Raw genomic sequence first — 23,504 nt, 5'->3', positions numbered from 1 at the left:
ACACTTTTACTCTTTCTATTTGTGTGTTTGCGGAGCTTCCACTCCCCGGTCTTCACCTTTTCTCTTGCCGCCTCCATCTCTCTGCAGACTGTAGTGATCATCGTAGACACGGCCGGTTCGTGAACGAATCGTTCTTTTGAACCGGTTCTTTTTAGTGAACCGGTCGAACCAGTACACTCGAACTGAATCGTTCTGGCGTCTTGCGTCAGTGCTGATCCACAAGTTACTAAAGTTACTCACTTTCAGACATGCCTGACAGTCGCCTCCGAATCGAAATAAATCAATATCCTGAATTATATTTTACTCCAGTAACTCCAACAGTTCACTGAACCGAGACATGTTGCTGCCACTGTTGAGAGAAGTGATCAGCACGAGCAGCTGATACTGCGTATACCGAACGCACAGGCACAGCGGTTCTCGAATCACTAGTATGGAACCGAGAACTGTTTAACTTTAGACTGAGCTCGTGTGTTATCTTCGTGCCAGTTATTCAGCCAATAATGTGTAGGGCTGTATATTTCATCAAAAACTGTGTCTAGTACTATATACAAATGTTTAATTGGCATCTTTTTTTCAAACGACCCGACCGACCGCGACCCGAATATCATTAAAAACATTTTTGGATGACCCGTAACTGCGGGTAACCGCGGGTGACCGCAGGCACCCGCTCATTTCGGATCAACCCGCGCATCACTGGTTAGAATACTGCACAATGGCGGCGCCCTGGTGGCGAAAGATATATAACGTTTTTTTTATATATATGTTTACATTTGTCATGTTTCTTATATAATTGTTGATTATAGTCTTGTAAATCATGTAAACTTGATTCACTGCTTCATTTCCCCTTTTTAACAGGGCCCTATTTGACCGGACGGCCATTTGTAGTGCATAGTGGACGTTTTCGACGAGTTCACTCCTTCAAGTGGACTATATTAGTGGAGTAATGTAGGAAATAGTAAATGAGGTCATAGGGGGCGATTTCAAACACAGCAGTGCTATGAACCATATTCACACACAGCCTAAGCTCAACGCCTAGTTGTTTGTGTGTAGTACCAGTTTGTATCATTTTTTGCTGTGTTTGCATGTGTGTGTTGCAATAAGCAAGTCTGTCAACATTGCAGGTTCCTTATCCACCATAAAGAAGCATTCGCATTTCAGCGTGGGCTGATTCCACAGGCCTATCCGTGCCAGATCCCTAACAGAGCAATACGCTGTGTGTGTGTGTGTGTGTGTGTGTGTGTATGGGGAACCAGAGTGACGTCAGTGCTCGGCTACGCTGAGGGGCTGATTCTGAAGGAAGTGAGCCAGGAATCGAGACATCAAGATGGGTGTGTGCGGCCTGATCAGAAGATACTCTACAATAATACGGCTCAATCTGATGCCTATCAAACGCAGTTTCCTGTAGGATAAGCAGAATGAACACACTCCGTTTAGTATTTGGAATGCATTCAGTTGATTAGCAATTTGTGAAACCTTGTGCAAAGTGATCTAAAGCAGTTGCAAAAAGTCAATAGTGTATGGCACTATCATGACTTGAAGGTCTGTGAGGAATTGCACAGGGATAAACATTAAAAGACAATCTACAATCTTTAAATATTGTGTGATAAAATTGTTTATAACTTTGTCTGCCTACAGCGATATATGTTTCTAAGCAGCACGGCCTAAGGAAATGTTTCGTTTTTAATTTTATTTGTGTGCACACATGCAATGTTTGATGACCACGCTGGTTTAATTTTGCACGGTATCTGCACAAGCTTGTGTGACGTGACTTTCCACAAAGCACTGTTAACATGGAGCAACTCCACTTACTCGAATTATCTGGTTGAAATGTGTTTAATATCTCAAATTTAACCCAAATCACACATTTTTTTTACAGAAAATGTATTGTTTTAACAAACATTGCATTTCTGCTCCAGAATGTCGAGTCGAAAGTTAATTACTTTAATTCTACCAAGTGCAAATAACCTGCAGATTGTATTTACATGAACTCTGCCTAGCATTGTCTGATTGAGAACTGTGCTGTGGTGTGTGTAGTCATGCTTTCGATGCGACTGACCTGAGGTTGAATCTACCTTTTCCAAACTCATTCTTTTCCCATCGCATATCAGCTAAGAGAAAATATACAAAATGTGGAAATAAATCGCCTAACATGTATTTTGCAGTGGGACTAAAGTGTTTAAAGTGTAGGGTTAAGACAAGTAATGTCCCAATAAAACAGCATCAGTTTAAGATTTTAATAAATATATATTCATTTTCTGTAATAGAAGTAATAGATCATATAGGCCTACTGAATATATTACATAGGCTACTGTTTTATAATAATATTACGCTACACGGAGGTGCAAATATTTGTACTAGGCATCTACTATTTAAAATACTGCCATTTTCACGTAGAGTAAATGGCGTTAACAAAAACTGTAAAAAGTGATGGATTCTATTTGCACTTACATTATCTTTTTGTAGCAAGCATAACTTTTATTGAACCTTTAATAATATTGTAGAAATGTGAACTGAAACAGTTCATCAAAGTATTTTGGGGGGTGTGGTGCTTGATCGTTTTCCAGTGAGTCTTACTAAAGACATGCCTGAACATGCCTTGAACAGATTAACCCTGTAAAGCCTGGCATATCAAAAAATTAACAAACTTTTTGATGATCCAAAAACAAAATGTTGAGTATCATATATGCTACATTAGGCTTTTATGGCTCATATATAAGAATCCGGAGAAGAAAAAAATATATATTTAAGGCCCAAACTGAGCAAAACTTGCAATTGGGTGTAGTTGCTGAAAATTATATATAAAAAAAAAAAGTAAGATAAAATTCTGATATTGTGTGCACTAAATCAAAGAGATCTTATAGACTACTTCGATAAAACGCACAAATAAACAAAAGATGCATCAACTTTGATACTCACATTTGAACATGATTTTTCTAAAAACATTTGTATGGATAATCAAGTAAACCTAAGTTGCTTCCGTCCAGTAAGTGTTCATCTTGAAATATTACTAACAATCAGCTCATGACATTAAATGCGGGTGTATTTCAACAGTGGCGAGCAACCAAGTCACTCCTTCTAGCCACTTTGCCGAATTTAAATACATTTATGTAAATGTATTTAATTTAAATTCCACTTTTGGAATTTAAATACATTTCTTAATTATAGTTAAATTAAATTATAGTTATAAAAAAAGCATCTGATATAATAAAATAGGTGGAATTTAGTGTTGTCAAAAATATTGATTTATACATTTTGACACCGAAATATCTGAAACGCCATTTTCTGCAGATTAGATATACGATAGCACTATGTGCAGGCACATAAAGCCACCTCTCAGTATTAAATTGTGTGTATTTGACTGTTTAAGCATGCTAATTGATGAATAATAACTCAAAATAATGTCAAAATGCCAGTCTTGGTGAGTATTCATGTAAACAGTTGAGAATAAAAATGGTGTAATGGGTCAGGTTTTAAAGAGACAGCAGCCTAATAGACCTGGGGCCGGTTGCTTAGACTAGTCTTAAAAGTCAGTCATCTACTTTTTTTTTTTTGTCTTCAAGACTGGTGCTAACTTTTTAAAATCAGTTACATAAAAGAGAAGAGTGGTCTAATTTTAATCAGAAAAGTAAGACTGATTACCTCTAGACTAACTTAGTTGGCAAGTCGTAACTTTTGGTCGAAATTGAGTTTGAGACATAATCTGATCCATTAGGTGTTTATTAATGCCTGTGTGGTGTTATTTTTGTAAAAAAAAAAAAAAGATTAATAGGTAAAGTTATAATAGAAGATTATACTACATAACAGTTTGCCAGCTGGGATGTAAAAACTTCGATGCCCAATATCTCAGAACTACCCTAAACGGAGATAAAACCTTATAATTCTAAGCTCACGAAGTCTTAACTAAGTTTTTGCAACCCGTGCTGTCAAATTCTAAGATATTATTAAAAATACCTACGTATATGGCAGTCTTTCCCAATGGTATTGATGTCAAATTTGTGGCCAGTGAAAATGCTTAGTAGCTGGAAAACCACTCGCCACAGTGGCTGCGGACCAAAAAAGTGAATACCACGCGTTTAGAATCAAACTAAAAGGCCTTTTACTTGCTAAAAAAATGTTTAAACTAATCATAGCAGATTGTGTACAAAAGGTCACTCAGAAAAGTTGATCACGATGATCATTTACTTGATTACAACTTACAAACATTCAACACAAGCCCCCATGTTGGTGAGACACAGGAAAAATTGTTTATTTTACAAAATATACGTAACAAAACACACATATTGTATGCGATAACCATGCTCTCCAAACAATGAAGAGCATTAAAAGCGTTGGATAAACCGAGGGAGAGACCAGCGCGTAGTAGCGAACGAACGTGGGGGGCCTAATCCTTCCTTGGACACATCACCAACACTGAGTCACTCTTCATTAATATCAAGAGAAGCGAATACACACACACAAATAATGTACACAGAGCTCTCTCTCACACACACACACAGACTGATTCATTAACAGCTTGCTCCCAATCCTAAAATGCCAAGCAAGTGTCCAGATGGCTGGTAAAGCCGGCTCTCTCTCAACAGAACCGCATCCAACAGGAGCGCTCGCTCGCCATACGGAGCCAAACCGAAGAGGGAGTCCGCCGTTACTCAGAGAGTGACCCAGAACAGCGGATCGAGTGTTTACAGAGCTCGAAACCGTCCCAGAACAGCAAGCCGTGGAGAGAGATTTGTCAACAACAGCAGTGATTAAACATAAGTGACTGGCACGACACTGGCATGATGCATTCGAAGCAAATGCAATGTCCAAACCAACATATTCCAACTGGAAAAGCAGAGAAACGATTCATTTTTTGTCATTTTTTGTGTGGAGGAACCAGTCAGTAAGTGCCAATGAAAACAGATCCTTAAGCAGTCTCCACTTCAAAACTATACTTGGCAACTTGGGCCCCAAAGCATGTGTGGAAAACGATTGCAGTTGAATGAAAATTGGGCGAAGGGAAGTGAAAGTCAGTCACAAGACTCACAAAACATCTCAGCTCATCCAAGCCACTCCAGTCACAACGAAAATGATCTAAGATGACTAAGATGAACGGTTGGGCTGATTCACTTTTAGTGAGGAAGTCTTCACTCTCTGGATTTAGTATCCGTACTTCTCGTTCAGATGCGTCCGCCCGTCGCCGGTCTGACCTGTTCACACACACAAGACACAATCATGTCTTAAATGTCTAGTCATAGAAATGAAATAGCATTTGCCATGCATTTAACTTTCATAATTAAAAGCAAACTAATGTAGGACAGGACTTTATTTGCTTTACAATAAGGTTATATATGTACAAAATATATATAACATATACAATATACATACATGTTATATATATATCAGTGATTCTTGGGAATTTGGATAAAACAGGTTTTAATTTTGAAAATAAAAAGTTAGTTAAATTACAAAATCTGAAGGTATATCATTATAAAGCAAGGTCTTGGCTGTTCAGCAATGCACCGGTGCAACCTCCTCATTTTGTATTTTTTTCATAAAATAGGCGTTTCTCCAGTTATCACTTTGTTTTTGTCAACACCGTCAGACAAAATAAATAGCAAATTATTTTTTATTTGTTTGGTCTAATATGTATTCAGAGTTTTTAAATCATTATCTGGCATTCTTGGTACACATATATGCTGTTAAATGTTGAATATTCACTTTTGTTCATTTTTTATACTGTTTTGCGTGTACTCCTTTAAAAGATATAACATCATACAACATTTACTTTAAGCCTAAATAGAAAAATTAATGTTGTTTTATTTAACAAACATATTTTTGTATTAAAAGAGACTATTACTTTAATAACTCAACAGCACTGAAGAATCATATTTCAAGTATATTCATTTAAAACCAATAAAACTCCCTCTGACGGTGGTGACTTTAGAACTGACGGTGGTGACATTAATCTGACGGTGGTGACTGTGGCCTCTTTACAACATACAATTCCACAATGTATACCACTCAAGTCAATCAATTCTTGCTTAACAACTTCATTTAACTCTTTGGTCCAAAAAATAACAATCTTGAGCACTGTGATAAACATTTTTTTCCTTTTATGAGGTATTCCTCATTTAACTCTGCCTCACTGTGTATTTTCTCTCTCAGCTTTTTTTGGTATTCCCTGTTTCTTCTCCTTCTCTCCTCTACAGATAGCTGCTGCCTAGCCATAACTTTCGAAAATACATAAAGTCAAAGTTGAGTGTAATGACTATGAAATTGGGGGTAATTACAGCGAATGTTAGATTTGTTTAAATGATGTCATGCCATTTTCATTTGGCTTTAGTCATTGGAGATGCATAGCCTGGAATGGATAGTGCATACTATGTGCTGTGTAGGTAGGCTCTGCACTATGTGCATCCATAGTTCTGGTTAGTTCTGGCAGGTCACGTTATTCAAGCTCGCATCAGCCGACTATTAGCTGATCCACCTCCCCCTATAGGAATATGACGCCTATCACTGTACACATATATAAGCTCCTTCAGTATTATCAGCAGCTATCACGTTTATCAGGAGCTCATTGCCCTCCTCCCTCCCCAGCTCCACTCGTCAGTCAGGACTTGACATTCTGATTCCCCAAGAATCTGAATAAATTCTCGAATTATATTGTACTTTAAATTTTGAAATAATCTGCAAAACATTCATGTTGGTTCTGTTCTGTTTACCCCAAGGGGGTTATTGCTGCTCCTATCCATGCTAGGCTTTAACAAATTTTTAGTGTGGGCAAAAATCTAAATGAACGTCATGAAACACAATTTAATCGCATCAAACGTGTTCAGATTAGAACTGCTGTATTCCTGCAGCTGAACCACAGCCGTGAGGATATTAGGAAACATCCTCACTCTCACTCGCGCTAACAGTAGCATGCAGTGTAAGCCTGAATGGAAGAAATATAGGGGGAATTAAATAAATAAAAATATTAAAGAGGTGAATGGAATATTACAGGATAATATATTGGTATTTATTGTGATCAACAATTATATTCTAGCCTCTGTTATAGACCATTTGGGGGGTTTTGTCACCACCGTCACACGGTATGTCACCACCGTCAGATAGAAAACCTGACGGTGGTGACGTCTGACGGTGGTGACAAAACCTACTCTTTCACATGATATGCATGAGTTGTTCACATTATAGCCATCTTGTTTCCCCTCTGTTGCTAGCTACTTCAGACCTCTTCTTAAAAAGTATACACTTATGTCATAATCTAATCTAATATTTTCTATACAAAAGAGACGGTGTTGACATGTTATGGTTGTGACAGTAGCAGTGCCCAAATATATGAACAAGTTTAAGAGAAAATAGCAAAATTACGGGAGCTTGAGTGATCTTGAAGCATGCTGTAAAGCTGAAGGTTTGAAAATGGGGTATGGAGGAATGTAGTTGACCTTGTAGTTGCCTGATTTTATTACTTTTTATAAATATCTGACGGTGGTGACGAATATGTGGGACACATTTTGAACAACCACAAAATAATAGTAAATATTGTTCAAAACTCACTGTTTGTAGTTTTTAATACATATTGCAATGTACTCTTTTGTGTGGTAAATATATTATTCAATTCAATTATTCCTTTTTGTTTTTTTAATAAAGTTGAAATGATTATCTCCTATCCGAGGACAGCTGATTTTGTAGGCAATGGGCCAGCATATAATCATTAAAATAATAAAAATGAAAAATAAACCTATAAAAGAACCTTACATATGTGCAAAGGACCCCCTGATTATAAACTTGATTCTTTTCATTCATGAAAATGTTATTAATTTCCAACAGAATTAGCACTTTTTTTAGTGGGACATGTTTTTGCCAAAGTTTCAAGAATCAGTGATATATATATATTAGGGCTGTGCAAAAGTTAATCGCATCCAAAATAAAAGTCTGTGTTTACATAATATATTTGTGTGCGCTGTATATAATTATTTTGTATATATAAATACCTATGCATGCATGTATATATTTAAGAATTATTTGCGCTTAAATTCTGTATATATTTATAAATACATAATCTATATTATATAAATTTAAATAGTTTATATATGAATAACACATTTTCTTAAATATACACATGCATGTGTGTGCATTTATATATACAAAATAATTATATACAGCACACACAAATATATTATGTAAACACAGACTTTTATTTTGGATGCGATTAATCGCAATTAATTTTTGCACAGCCCTAATATATATATATATATATATATATATATAACATGATGATTTTTGATCAAAAAAAATACATAAATGTCTCGTCTCAGGGGGATACGAGGGTGGAAAGCACGGTAATATGAAAATACTACAGGTTTTACATACTAATACAAAGCTTAATGCTAAATCCTAAAGTATCCCATTAATGGACCTGATCTAACATGAACTAACAGTGAACAGCTGTATTTTTATTAACTAAGATGATCAAAGATTAATAAATGCTGTAAAAAAAAATGTATAGCTCATTAATAGTTAAATGGGTCCCGTACTTTCATTGAAACGAATAATTTGATACAATGGACTTATTGTGTACATACATGTTTTTACATTGTACTTATATTTTTAAAATACCAGCATGCAATTACAGCTGTAACTAATTTATGTAATTACATCTGTAATTGCACAGCTGACCCATCCCTTACACTTTAACCTACCCATACCACCACACCTGTCCCTAACCTTACCCAGATCACACCTCAATTGAAGCAAAAAGTGTTTGCCAATACAACATGAGCACAAGTACATTGTACTTATTTTTCAATGTAAGTACATAGTACTTAAAGCCATTTAACCCTTATGCTGCATTAGGGACATTTTTGGTCTTTTGCAGTTTAATTTCTTCGACCATTTTGGCTGTTTTAATGCAAATGGTATGAAATTTGGCAAAATTGTGACTTTTTGGATACATGTAAAAAATGTAATCCCATTTTGCAAAATTTGTATAACACACACTGTGTAGATCAAATAGTAACACTCAGCACCATAAAGACCAAAAATGGCCCATTGAAACCCATTAAAACGTTGTTTAAATCTGAGGCTGTCAGTGATACATGAAACATGATTTTTGCACAAACATCCTTTCATTTTGAAGCAAAAGCATTATTTGCATTATATAGTGTATTCCACCAGATGACGTCACTACATATTTATTCCCTATGGGTGGAAATGCACCTTATTTTAGGCAATAGGCAATGTTTAATAGGTGGCCATTTTTGGTCTCCAACGCGCTAAGTGGGATTTTTTGCAAAGTGGGACTGTGATAATCCAAATCTAAAGTTTTCTCTTTGCATTTAATTTATTGAAAAAAATTGAATTTTTGTGTTTTTTCCAAATACAAATCGATGGTTTCGCAAACAAAACTGGTAATTAAAGGGTTAAAATCCTGAAATTGAATACATTTTTGGTAGTTATGATGAGGACTGATGCTGGTTAAAAGATTTAACTTGGTAAAAGTGGAAAATAATAATAATATATAATATTTTAGGCAATGTTTAATATGTGGCCATTTTTGGTCCTTAATGCACTCAACGGTGTTAAAAATCTAATGCAGCACAAGGGTTAATATAAAGTGGGACCGTTAAATGTTAGTCAATTCATTAACTAATGGACCTTATAGCGTTACCCTTATTTCTATCCATTAGGGACATTTATCAAGAATGTTAACAGAAAAATGTTAGATTTTCTGAATCTGAAATTGTTCCTATGTACATTCTGAAAATGTAAATAAAATAAAATATTATTCTAGTATTCTGTCAACAAGAAAGGATTCACACACAAAGGTTTTTTTTTTTTTTATGTGAGTGTCCTTGCTGAATAAAAGCGGATCCTGGTAGAAACTGAAATTACATTTTTTTTTTAAAGAAATAAAGATAACCTTATCTTGTAATAACCATGTGACTTTAAAGTAAACTCTTTGGCCAGGTGTTACTGTGTTTTCCCACAATGCAAAGTCTCTAATCCTCTCTAAAGCTGTGTTTGAAATGTCCTTAGATCAAAAAAGCTAATGTTTGGCCTGTAAATTGAGATTAAAGTGAGATTTTCGTGATTTCATATGACTTAATGATATCACAGTCTACAGGGATGAAGAAGGGAAGCTTAGTACCTGACGGAGGAAGCCAGACGCAGTAGTCAGGGTCGTCCTCTGGATACTCCTTGGACATGGTCACGGGAGGCTAGACATATGGAAATATCAGAGCACAAGAAAACCAACTTTCAATCCAATGTTGTGAATTGAACTTATGGACACAATTGGAGCAGCGTTTCCTTCCCATGTGTTCAAGAGAACAAAATGGTCACTTCTTGGGAAATAAAAATGGAAGTTGCTGCAATCGGGGAAGAAACTGTGGCTCTCTTTTCCTCCATCATAAACATCTTGCGTCTCGGCAAAATAAAACGCTGTTCTCTTGCGTTCGGATGCTGGTGTTTATGAACATTCTGATGATAGACTTTGACTCTGGCATTTCAGAATGATCAAACCAAAAAAATGTTTTTGCGATATCCCAAAATGCGCATAAAAATGGATGCAAACATAGCTACTGTAAGCTACAGACAGTTTTTACAAGTTCTGATTCATCCATACAGTGGATCAAAAAAGTATTTGCACAATTAATGTTCACACAGATGTTTCAGCTAGCAGGGATCATGTTAAATCAGTAATATATATATATATATATATATATATACATACATACACACACACATAAACTGTTTTCTATATTAATATATATTTTAAAGTGTAATTTATTCCTGTGATCAAAGCCTTATTTTCAGCATCATTACTATGCTAATGATTTGCTGCTCAGGAAACATTTCTTGTTTTTAGCAAAACAGTTGTTCTTAATATTTTAGTTGAAACCATGATACATTTATTTTTCCAGGATTCTGGAATATAAAGTTCAAAAGCTATTCTAGCTTGCAAAGTGACCATATAATTAATAATGTTAAACCATGAACATCTCGTCTGACAAAATGAACATGTCCAAATACTTTTTGTCTAAATTTATACCAGTTAATATTTATTTGTAAAAAGTCTGGCTTGAAAAGTGTTTTTCTGTTCGTTTCTTTGAAATAAAAGCCACTTTGTTTGATATTTTGGGGCCACTGTAGAGATACAAACCTTTTATGGATGCTTATCTTATGTCTCGAGTTGACTCACCCTGCTTGGGCCAAACGCTTTCTTCTTAGTGCTTGTCTTTGTACTCTGATCATTTGAGACATCACGGTCTACTCCTTCTGCTGGATATGAATCATAATTTAGTGGATCAGATAACTTAAAGGTGAAATTAGAAGCACCAAATGCAAATGCAATCAATGGACCAATGGAAGAAACTTCACAGTTACGCCACAGAGCGCGTGTTATTTTCTACCTTCACTTTTGTTTTGTGGAAGATGGGATGACTTGTTTTTTTCTTTTACATGAAACGTAACTTTCTTAGCAGGCTGGTCCGCATGCTCTTCTTTCTCTAGACACACAAATAGAAATATTTTAGAAAATGCATATTAGCTATGAACCTATGGATTACTTCGATTTTGTCCAATGTGTTAGCTGAGTCAAATCTAAATCAATTAACACACATTTTACTCATTTTGAGTAGCATAACACTGCCTACTTGTGGTCAGTTATAGAATTACACTATACACTCAAAACTGCGAATCTAGCATTAGTAATTTGGAAATTTCGAAGTACCCAGTGTTAAGGCAGAAGGAAGTGATGTTGGTCAAGATCTAACCATTAGTGTGGTGTGCGCTGTCTGAGCTGGCCGTCTCTGCAGACTGAATAACCTCTACGACACCAGCCTCAGTCTTGTTGTTTTCTTCCTCCTCCTCCTCCTCATCTTCTTCTTCCTCTTTCTCACCACCAGGGGGCAGTTCCTTCATATTGAAGAGCTCAGGAGGCAGATTGGCTCGCTTTGGGGGTAACGTCTGCTCATTTAGGAGAGAGAGAGAGATAGTGAGAGAGAGACATTTAACTAATTTTAATCATTTTAAGGTAATTGCCTATCTATTGTTTTTTATTTCATATGGAAAGACTCACTCCTATTGTTCCAGTCTTCAGTTTGAATTTATTCCCTCCTTTCATGGCTCCAAACATAGGTAGAGATAACTTCTTCGGTTTCTCTGAGTCCGTGGACTGACTACTGTAAAAAAATAAAAATAAAATAAATAATAATAATAATAAAAAAAAAAAATATATATATATATATATATATAATAAAATAAAATATTCACACATTTAGGGCCCTATGAAATCAGTTTTATTTTTTTCTCAAATTACGTGTTTTTTGTTATGCTATTAAAAATGTTATGTTTGAATTTTTCCGTATTAACGGTTTAATTAATTAAAATGAACAATACTACTGCCCTTTGAAATGTGTTTTCCTTCTATTTTCTCCAGAAATCCTGTGTGGTCTGTTGTAATTTTTCTGGATTCTTTTGTTTTGATATAATACAAATGTATTAACAAAAACAGTGGTAATCCCATACATGAATAAACTAACAATTTAATTAATCTTTTATTGTTATTATCACTTTGAGAAGTATACTCTGCTGTAAAAAAAGTAATATTTTCAACAAACGTTTAAACAAAAAATACGTATAGTGGATAATGGCAATATGTATCGTGTATAGTTCCCCCAAAATAAAAATTAATGTGAGAGAAAAAAAAAATCATTTTTTTTTCATGGTTTTAGTGTCAGTACTACATTAAACTATTATATATAATGTTAATTATAATGTATAATAATGCAATGGGGGAATATTTGTGGGTCCTGATAATGCAAAATGTCTTATGTTACCCGTAAGTGGCCAACATTATTTTAAATATATCTAGTCAGTGAAAGAGTGCATGCATATTCATTTAAAATAAATCAGTATTTTCAGCTTCAGTATCATGAATATTTGAAGAGTTCAGATGCAAAAGCCTCTAAATGCCATTTGAAATTTTCTTCTTTAATGATGAGTTTTATCAAACTTGTATATTTATGTTCAGTAATTTCACTTAAATAACAATTAATAGGTAATTATCATTGCTATTTAAGTGAAATTACTGAACTTAAATATACAAGTTTGATAAAAATCATCATTAAAGAAGAAAATTTCAAATGGCATTTAGAGGCTTTTGCATCTGAACTCTTCATTTTTATTCTGGTGTCACTATTGTCCTTGGGTTACAAGAACCAAGTCCAAACCTATTCATTTAAACCCACAATGTAATATCAAAGTTAGCATTTTAATCATCAGTAAATTTTTTGTTAACCTTTTATCATATGTCTTGCGGTATCGCAATAATATCATATCGTGATATGTATCGAATCTGGAGGGAACACAGCTCACCCGCCGGGCTGTAATGAGGGCATCTGGGTAGGTTTAGCCAGATCCGCTAGCTTGCGCAGTCTCTGACCTTCCTTCTTCAGCTCAGCTACGTGTAAATGAAGCTTCTTCCTCTCCACCCCATCCAGAGCCACCTCACTCCGGACTGCGCTCATGAACGCATCCAGAGGATCCTCTGTGGAAGAGCTGGAGCCTCCTGAACGAGGACAACAAACAGGAAGTGTAACCTCACACATGACCAAATATGGAGGAAAAACAGACTTTCACCATCTCACCTTTCCCAGAAGAACTGAGCCTTTTCTCAGTGTCCGCCAGCTCTTTTTCAACCTTGGCCAGTTTGGCTAGCTAAGAAAGATATTACATCAATGCCAGGTACAGCACACAACGGACATGGGTAATAATAATAATAATCACAGCGGAAATACTCTTTACCAGCGAATCATACGTGTCAGGACGCTCCTGAATCTTTCCGGCCTTCTTCATGCGCTCCTTCCTCTTCTTCTCCACCGCTCCCGTCCGGTCAAGGAATGTGTCGTCATCGCTGTCATAAAAATCTTCATCCTCCCAGTTCTTCTTCTTGCGTTTGCGGGACACTGTAAAGAGATACGAATAGAAAGTTTGTGAGTGGATAAGTCTATTGAGCTGTCAAGATTATTACAGACATGATACCGGTAACACTTTACTTGAAGGGGTGTGCATAAGACTGACATGACACATGTTATGAATATGAAGGAAGTTTTATGCATGTTTATGACAACTGTCATCTCGAGAAGCTGGTATCGTATCCATGCAGCAGAAATTAATTATAACCGTATAGATATTTCAGTATTGATTCCCACACTTGCCCATATTTACTCTGCAAAATATCAAAAGTTACAGATCTAGTCCTCCAAAACCAAATACATTAAGATTATCATACAACTATTCAGAGAGTTGGCATGATTGAACTGTCATTAAAACACTGAATTATTACAACAAAACATTATTATTAAGTAGATCAACAATTCAAAACCGACAAACTTTTAAAAGGGTAACGTTTTAAATTTACAAATGACTAATCATATTGCAAAACTATTCTAAAATCTAGTTACTTGTTACTAGGCTTGGGCGGTATTACGGTAATATCGTATACCGCGGGATCTAAAAATAGCAACGGTATCATTTTCAATATCGTCACACCGTCAGAAAAAAACAACAATGCACTTAAATAGGAAGTGCTATCTCCTATATAAGTGCAATGTTTTAAATACAATTTATTTAATGGCTAAAATGCTTATATCTGGTTCTCATGACGTGACAGTGTGGTGACGAGAGAGTGGGGGAGAGAGGGCAAAGATTGCAAGTTGCGCACCGAGTGACTTGGTCTCGAAGAAGAACACGACTTCTGCAGTTTGGCAGGGATGGGCATTTCAAGCAAAAATAATATTTAAAGATTGCCTGGTATTATTCGATTATTATTTGAAAATTGCGCCCCACCACCACATGCACGCCACATGCATGTAGTCTACAGCGGGACGGACCGTGTGACGCTTAAATATAAGCTAGGTTTGAAAAAAAAAACTTATTCCTTTCATATTTTTTTAATAATATGATGTTTTTCTATGTATGTTGATTTTATGAAAAGGGAACTTCATGAGATGACTAAGATAAGATCATAAAATGCGCAATATCGGAAAACATTTGGAATGGGTCAGTCAGACATGATTATGACCACTTATTACGTTTTGTTTTGTAGAAATCCTTTCTTTAAAACGAATTTCGTTTTGAATAAATTGCATCTTCATTTTAATTTTTTTTCATCAACGAATTGCCTGGATTAATTAATAATAAGCAAATATAGTGATCAGGACACGCGCGGGCGCGTGACTGGAGCGCGACTCATACATGAACTGAACCTCGCATATAAGAAACAAGATCTGAGAAGTGTGTATAGTAAGCTTGAAATGTCTTCTTTAACAATCTAAAAGAAATTGGCTGCTCTCTGCTTAAGTTTAGGCTAATTCATATGTAGTGTGCATTAGTTTTTATTCGCGTTCACTACCGCGAAGATGCGAGTTTACATGCAATCTTTATCTTTGCTCAAAGCCTTTCTTTAAAACGAATTTCGTTTTGAATAAATTGCATCTTCATTTATTATTATTTTTTTCATCAACGAATTGCCTGGATTAGGCTAATAAATAAAAAGCAAAGATAGTAATCAGGACACGCGCCGACGCGTGACTGGAGCGCGATTCATACATGAACTGAAACTCGGCATATAAGATACATGTCTTAATGATCTGAGAAGTGTGTATATATATGTAAGCTTGAAATGTCTATACTTTTAAACAAAACAATTACAAGCTAAAAGAAATGGGCTGCTCTCTGCTATAGGCTTATTCATATGAAGTGTGCATTAGGCTACTCTTTATTCGTGTTTTCATACCATGAAGATGCCAGTTTGCATCGTCAATGCAATCTTTATCTTTGCAGCAACTGACATAGAAAACACTAGTTTATTAATAAATAATATTATCTCGGCTCCACTCGGCTCGCGTCGAGAGCTCGTGGCGCATGATCTTCAGAAATGCGCTGCCCTCTCTAGAGGAAATATTACCACTCTGCTCACATTCTCTGGTGTGAGACAATGTATCTCCTGTTTACTAATAGTTGATTGACAGCTTTTAGATGCATTATTGGAACCGACACTCTCTGGTTGAACGTGTCATCATGTGTGATGCCGTCTGAGCCTTATCTCGTAATTTTTAATTAGTCACTCACGCGGTAATACCGTATACCGCGGTAAAATAGGGAGGAGGTTTGACGGTATGAAAATTTGGATACCGCCCATGCCTACTTGTTACAAAATTTCATTCGAAATACAAAATCATAGAATAAATCGAATGACGATAATAAAATGATCAACTAACACGGTAATTTAAAAAAAAAATGGTTTATTTGACAAGTCCATGAGCCCCATTTTTCACGCAACACGCAAGCGTGTTGGAAGCGTTTCCAGGCAAAAAAACAATAGGAAACGATGTTTATGTCATTTTGTACACGAATACATATTAATAAATTACATTTTGATGTTTGAAAGTCTAGGATTTTACATAAATTCAGATATCAACGTAATTAAAAAAAAGACTAATAATAATAATAATAATAATTTGTTTCTTAAGCTCTTAACAATGTGATTACATGAAGAAGAAGAAAAACAAACAAAAAAACAACACTCTGGGCTTCTGGAAGATGTAATAATAATATAGACCATTTTGCAAGATGTAAACAACACTGGTCCAGAAGCACTTCCTGTTTTCTTTATTTCACATGTAAAGAAAAAATCTTAAAGATGTTTGTTTAACTTTTTGATTCGGTTGTATATGTTCTGTTGGTTGTATTTTATCCCAGCTTTTATGTAGTGTTAAAAAACTGAAACAGGAAGTGCTTCTGGACCAGTGTTGTTTACATCGTGCAAAATGGTCTATAGTGTGTCTTCTGGCCATCAGGCTAAATATAGGCTCTTTAAAGCTACACAAAATTAGTAAATGTTATTGAAATAAATAGACAGCCCACTTCCCTATTTTGCAGATTTTGGAAGATGTGTGATAACCAGTGTTGGGTGTAACTAATTACTAAGTAATTAGTTACTTTAATTTAATTACTTTTCCCTTGAAAATGTAAAGTAAGGGATTACTCTTCATTTATCTGTAATTTAATTACAGTTACTTCTGATGTAATTGCGGTAAATACTGTGTATAGATCAATCCGATCTCACAGCGATTCGTATGCATTTTATGAGGTGTCTAAATATTACGACCGCACTCGTACAAATTCATATGAATTATTGTAAGATATGTATGAAAAAAGTGTGAAATGTCATGAGATCAGACATAAAACAATAGTGGGTTTAACATCAAAATATATTGTCTGATGTTAAAAAGTATGTTTTTATAATGTAACCTTCTCCACCGTGGTCAGTTTAAGGATAATTCATGCAATTTTATAGTATTTATTTGAAAGAATTAAAACAGATTCTTGTCTATCCTTGTATTATTCAGCTGGTTGAGACTGATATGGGATTTTGAAAGTAATTAGTAATTAAAAGTAATTAAATACTTTTTAGAGAGAGTAATTAGTACAGTAATCTAATTACACTGTTGAAGAGGTAATTAGTAACTAGTAATTAATTACTTTTTTAGAGTAACTTACCCAACACTGGTGATAACAGTTGAAATGGACCAACTAACATGGTCATTTTTTTAACATATGGTTTATTTGACAGATCTATGAGTCTGAGCGCAGTCATGAACCTGCTTTGGCGATGCGTACCTGCTTCCTGTCTCAGAAGACCTCGAGCCTCCAGGATCCGGCAGGCCTCTAAACAGCACTGGACGGCAGCGTCTTTCTTCTTCCCTGTGAGCGTCACCTCAGACATCAGCTGTCTTCCCATGGCATCATCCACCGGCAACCTAAAACACACATCAACGTCACGTTTGTGGAAAATTATCTAGCCACTGAACACTGAGCTGGTGCTAAACTGCTATAAAACCAAAAAAGGTACAAATGTGGTTTGGCTACAAATAGAAATGAAGTGCTTACTTAATTCTGCAGAGCCAAGAGCCGTGGCCTTTCTCTTCATATTCAAACTCTAGTTCTTCTCCTGCAATGAAAATAAACAGTTAAAGTCCCCGTGAACCGGAAGTTGCAAACGACTTTTCTCCAGTGTTGTGACGTATTTTCGAGAGAAACGGAATACTAAATGAGGCAAAATAGTGGGCGTGGCTTTTTTTTTCCAACTAGCACCTGATTGGATCTAGAAAAAGGGGTGTTTCATTCTGAAATGGAGGATGACGCAAGTTTACACACGCTGTCAATCAATGCTCGCTCGGCACTCGCAAACACACAGCAGCTGTCAGTTGGAGGGGCGTGGTTATGGATGTTAAGGAGACACCCAAACCGTAAAGCCTACGTCATCGGTCCTCCAATGCAAAGGGGAGGGGCATTTTCAAAATTTGATTAAAGATTACAAAGCCAAAAAAATGTTTTGTGTGTGGATTGACTTGCATGTATGAATTGTTCACCACAAAACAATCAATTTAGGCAAACAAAGTAAGTATGGTCAATTTTGATTTCATGGGAACTTTAAATCCACGGATGTGTGCGTGTACAGAAATGTATAACATTTAAGGGTACATTTACACAACAACGATGCACTAAAAAAGGAAACGGTTTTCCTTTGCGTGCTTTTGAGGACAGGCAACAACGTTGTCAAAACAATCCGTGTTAAACGTTTTTATTTTTGCGTCTATAGGCTAAACAGCTGTTGCGACGCGAGCAATATCGGCTGCGTCCTGTTTAGACACAGTGTTAAAGCTCATTCTGCCTATAACGCTACGTTACAACATCAAGCAATATTCCAATGTCACAAAAAGAATGTGAAATACGAAGAACGCGATCACATATCGCATTTTTCTTCAATATCAGGGGTGCAGCCCTACTTGCAACTCGTCCAGGCCTGCAAAATGTGGCAGTCGTGAAAACGAACGTTTTTCCGTTTAAAGTTGAAAGTCATGTTGTTAATCTAACTTAAAGGGATACTCCACTTTTTTTTGGAAATAGGCTCATTTTACAACTCCCCCGGAGTTAAACAGTTGACGTTTTACCGTTTTCAAATCCATTCAGTCGATTTTCTGATATTTAGAGGAATATCAGTAACCACACAGTTTCTGGTCTCATTGACTTCCATAGTATATTTTTATAGAAAGTCAACGAGACCAGAAACTGTCTGGTTACTGATATTCTTCTAATATCCGAAAATCGACTGAATGGATTCGAAAACGGTAAAACTCAAATGTTTAACTCTGAGGGAGTTGTTAAATGAGCCTATTTCCCAAAAAAGCGGAGTATCCCTTTAAGTTAATATTTTACCTTCTCTATCATAGAAGCCCTGTAAGGCCTTTTTAGGATCTTTTAAGTAAGCCGCTTCCTGATCCTCCTGGAATTCTGTGGCAAATGGATTCTCCTCATTCTCGTCCTCTTCCGGCACTGCCTCTTCATCTGAACACAACAAAGACAAAGTGTTACGTTCACAACAAACAGGCGGGCAGTTATAATGGATTGAGAATCATTGTTACCCATTCCCCACGAGCAGCCAGTATCTTCTGAGGAGCTTCTCGTTGTAGCACTGGGTTCACTCTCCTCTTTCTCGTCCTCCTCATCTGAGCCATCACCCAGCATCCTCTTCTCCAGCGCTTCTTTCTGTTTTCTAGCACGTTCTCTGAGCTCCGTCACCGTCAGTTCAGATTCTGCTTCTTCGTCAAACTCTGGACCCTGGGGAAACACGTAATCTGGTATAATTGATGTTCGAGCAATATGAGCATGAGATAAATCTATTATGAATATTGGTAACATTTTATTTGCTTAACTAAAACTAATAGAAATAAAACAATTAGAGGTCGACCGATACATTTTTTTTTAATGCCGATGCCGATACCGATCTTTTGAAATCCGGGTCGGCCGATGGCCGATTAATGCTGCCGATTTATTTTGGACGATATATGCTTGGTTTTTAACCACTATTTGAAAGATAAAATGTAAAAGAAATGATAATTACATAACATAAACAAATTTTCTCAACAAAAACATTTTATCCTCTAAAAAAATGTCCTGAAACATGTTTTTTTTTTTTTGACGGACAAAGACAAATGGACACAATTTAACTTTAAATGAAACTTTAAATTATTTAATTTTTTTTATATACGATTTATTATATTTTATTTAATTTAACTTCTAACAATAACATATTTCACTAGTAAATTGCTGTTGAACGACAAAAACAACCACCAGGGAAAATTATATTTTACAAAAACTTTAAATGCACCACAACGCACCGTCCGTCTGTTGTTCTTTAGACAACGGCATCCCGCACGATAGTTCATGAATGCGTTCATATTTAGGTCTGCTGCTCACTCGGTTGGAAAATGACTCTAGCGGCAGCGTGCATCAAACACGTGTGCCGCAATAATCGGCTTAATATACTTGGATATTGGCCGATGCCGATTATATTAAAAAATGCCAAAAAACGGCCGACCGATTAATCGGTCTACCTCTAAAAACAATATTATAATTATCAGGCAACCAATCATTAGTTAGTTGGTGTACATGCAAATAAAATAAAAACATTTCAGAACTTTATTAACTACGGAGGCGTATTGCAATCACTTGAAGAAAAAAAAATCTACTCTGTTTTTCTGAATGAATGAGTTAATTTTTCATGAGAAAAAAAAAAATTGCTCTGTTTTTCTGAATTAATGAGTTAATTTTTCATGAGAAAAATTTTTTTTCTCTGTTTTTCTGAATTAATGAGTTAATTTTTCATGAGAAATTTTTTTTGCTCTGTTTTTCTGAATTAACGAGTTAATTTTTCATGAGAAATTTTTTATGCTCTGTTTTTCTGAATTAATGAGTTAATTTTTCATGAGAAAAAAAGGTTTTCTCTGTTTTTCTGAATTAATGAGTTAATTTTTCATGAGAAAATATTTTTTTCTCTGTTTTTCTGAATTAATGAGTTAATTTTTCGTGAGAAAAAAAGTTTTTGCTCTGTTTTTTCTGAATTAACTTGTTAATTCAGAAAAACAGCAAAAAAAAAAAAAAAATCCATGAAAAATTAACTCATTAATTCAGAAAAACAGAGCAAAATATTTTTTTTCTCATGAAATATTAACTCATTTATTCAGAAAAACAGAGCAAAAAAAAAAAAAAAATTCCATGAAAAATTAACTCATTAATTCAGAAAAACAGAGTACATTTTTTTTTCTCATGAAAAATTAACTCGTTAATTCAGAAAAACAGAGTAGATTTTTTTTTCTTCAAGTGAATGCAATACGCCTCCGTAATTAACTGCTTGACTTTTGGTTACAAAAATATAATATAATATTGGTAACTACAGTTTCTGGTGGAAAGTTACTATTGTAAAGCCACAGAAAATACCATTATGAACAAGTAAGATGTCAATACCTTGGTGAATTAATCTGGTAATCATTCAGTATCATATCGTAGTAGACCAATAACGCTTAAAACAAATATCTATGATTTTTTTTTAAACAGTGTAAGAGCTTTTCAAATATTTTTTAGCTATCCCAAACAGTTGATGCCCCATTGATTTTACTGACATTCATCAAAATATCTAATTTGTGTTCAGCAGAAGAAAAAACTCATACAGGTTTGGAACAACTTGAGTGTGAGTGAATGATTTTCCTTTTTGGGTGAACAATCCCTTTGAGAAATACATACCTGCAGAATAAAGAGTCTCGTGCTTCCCCCGAACTTTAAAACATGCCCCACTCGTAGCCTTATGTATGTTTTAGGGGGTATTTTGTTCTTATTCACAAAAGTGCCATGAGTGCTGCCCAGATCATAGGCATAGAAGCCTCTGTCCTCTCCCAGGCCCCCGTCCTGCCCGGCTGTGCCCCGGTACTGAACCACAGCGTGATAGCGGGAGATGGACGGATGCTCCAGAGACACGTCACACACCGGCAGCCGACCCACCACGAAGTAACTCCTCTGGGTCAGCGGGACCGCGTCTAGTATCGCCCCGTTTTTCAGCAGCTCGAACGAGTAGCTGATGTCAGGAACAGATCCCCACGGCGGCTCGGTGTACGGGACAGGAGGAAACTTGCCCGCCGGAGGGAGTTTGGCAGTGATCTTGGGTCTGATGTCTTTTGGTTTGGGCTGGACCTGGGTCAATGACATGACATGGATCTTTTTGTGTCCAACTGCATTATTTCCTTCTAAACTAATTGTATAAACTGTTTACAACATTGATAATAAACCAGCATATTGGAATGATTTCTGAAGGATCATGTGACACTGAAGACTGGATTGACCAGATTTGCATCACAGAAATAAATTATATTTGAAAGTAGTACATTAAAATAGATTTGAATATTTGAAATTGTAAGAATATTTCACAATATTACTGTTTTTCTTCTTATTTGAGATCAAATAAATTAGCATTAGAAACTTCTTTGAAAAAATTTTGACCGGTACTATATGACTTTATTCTATAAAACCTATTTAGTTTGAACTCATTTTATTTAAATAATGCATGTAATTTTTATGTTTCGTTAAACCCCCAATATGTCAGGTGGTGCAACTGTCTGAATCAATGAACAGATTCATTGAACTATTTAATATGGTATCCTTATGACAAAAACATTGAAAACTAAATGCTATAGCATCATTTTAGGTTTTAAACCAAACACATTTTTAAAATATCAGTAGTATTAAAGCTGTTGAGATAATTGAACACCTTTTTGTATGTTCTCGAGTGTCAAGGTGACAAAACTGCAAAGATAGCTCTTATTACGATTTGTCAAGGTAACATTAAACATGATAACGCATCATCCAGAGGCAGAATGAAAAGGTTAGTACATCTCTCTCAAATCCTGGTAAAAACTACTCATTTTAAGTATGGGAAGGTTGGCAAGTTACACTTTAACGTTATGTCAGATGGTACAACTAACAGTACACATACATACTAATATTTGGTTATACCGCCTGACATAAAAATAGCCAAAATATCATTTTGAACACTTTGACATGTTATTTTACAACAAAAATTGGTTTAAAAACACATTGATTGTAAATGATTTGTATGTCAATAACCCACCTTCTGTGCCTCAGCTCTCTCGGATGGATGATCGGATGGGTCTGTTTGAGTGTCTGTCGGCTGGTGTTTAGTATTAAGATGTGTGTCGTTATTCTCTGATCTTGATTCTTCAGTGAGTTTCTTGGTTGAGTTTGATCCTCCTGGTTTCCTCACCGTGAGAGATGGAGCCGCGAAAATAACAGGTTTCTTAAAAGGATCATCTGTGTTTTCATTATTGCTGGTGATGTCCTCTTTGGTATCACAGGTGGGGTCCAAACTCTTCTCTGTTTCTATTTCAGTTTGATTATTTTCTATTTGCCCGCTGCGTTCAGACTCCATCGTGTGTTCAGTATCCGACATGGTGTGTTTGGTGTAACACTTTAATGATTCCGTTCCTGTACTCTTGAGTAAATAATATTCTTATTAAGAATTCTTATTTTGTTCATAACAATTAATGTATCAGAATATGTTAATGTGGATGTATACTAATTATCTGTCACATATATGTTCAATTTAA

General features: G+C 35.6%; 1 protein-coding gene across 4 annotated transcripts; it reads right to left on the bottom strand.

Annotated features, from left to right (window-relative positions):
• Window positions 1-4,221: 4,221 nt before the first annotated feature.
• On the bottom strand, window positions 4,222-23,371 carry slc4a1ap (solute carrier family 4 member 1 adaptor protein). 4 transcript variants are annotated; one of them, XM_039653451.2, is made up of 15 exons: window positions 23,009-23,371; window positions 21,631-22,074; window positions 19,473-19,668; window positions 19,267-19,395; window positions 17,938-17,998; window positions 17,668-17,807; window positions 13,789-13,949; window positions 13,632-13,701; window positions 13,360-13,552; window positions 12,062-12,164; window positions 11,757-11,949; window positions 11,394-11,489; window positions 11,183-11,262; window positions 10,130-10,199; window positions 4,222-5,186 (listed from the first exon to the last, which is right to left on the bottom strand). In XM_039653451.2, the coding sequence occupies exons 1-15, from the start codon at window positions 23,345-23,347 to the stop codon at window positions 5,137-5,139; spliced, it is 2,325 nt and encodes a 774-aa protein (XP_039509385.2). In that variant the 5' UTR covers window positions 23,348-23,371; the 3' UTR covers window positions 4,222-5,136. The 4 variants fall into 4 exon arrangements, with proteins under 4 accessions (XP_039509385.2, XP_039509387.2, XP_039509386.2 ...); XM_039653453.2 differs by having other exon boundaries at window positions 11,183-11,259; XM_039653452.2 differs by having other exon boundaries at window positions 12,062-12,161.
• Between the last annotated feature and the right edge of the window lie 133 nt (window positions 23,372-23,504).

The sequence above is a fragment of the Pimephales promelas genome, chromosome 15 (genome assembly GCF_988280905.1).
Source record: "Pimephales promelas chromosome 15, fPimPro1.hap1.1, whole genome shotgun sequence".
NCBI lineage: Eukaryota > Metazoa > Chordata > Actinopteri > Cypriniformes > Leuciscidae > Pimephales > Pimephales promelas.
The sequence above is the reverse complement of the archived record's forward strand: the minus strand, read 5'-3'. Positions and strand labels throughout refer to the sequence as shown.

Excerpts from the sequence above, each read along its gene's own strand:
- slc4a1ap (XM_039653451.2), bottom strand. The coding sequence starts at position 23,347 with ATGTCGGATACTGAACACACGATGGAGTCTGAACGCAGCGGGCAAATA. Across the intron at positions 11,263-11,393 it reads TCCACAAAACAAAAGTGAAG|CAGAAGGAGTAGACCGTGAT; the intron begins GTAGAAAATAAC and ends ATTCATATCCAG. Across the intron at positions 10,200-11,182 it reads AAGCGTTTGGCCCAAGCAGG|CCTCCCGTGACCATGTCCAA; the intron begins GTGAGTCAACTC and ends CCATATGTCTAG.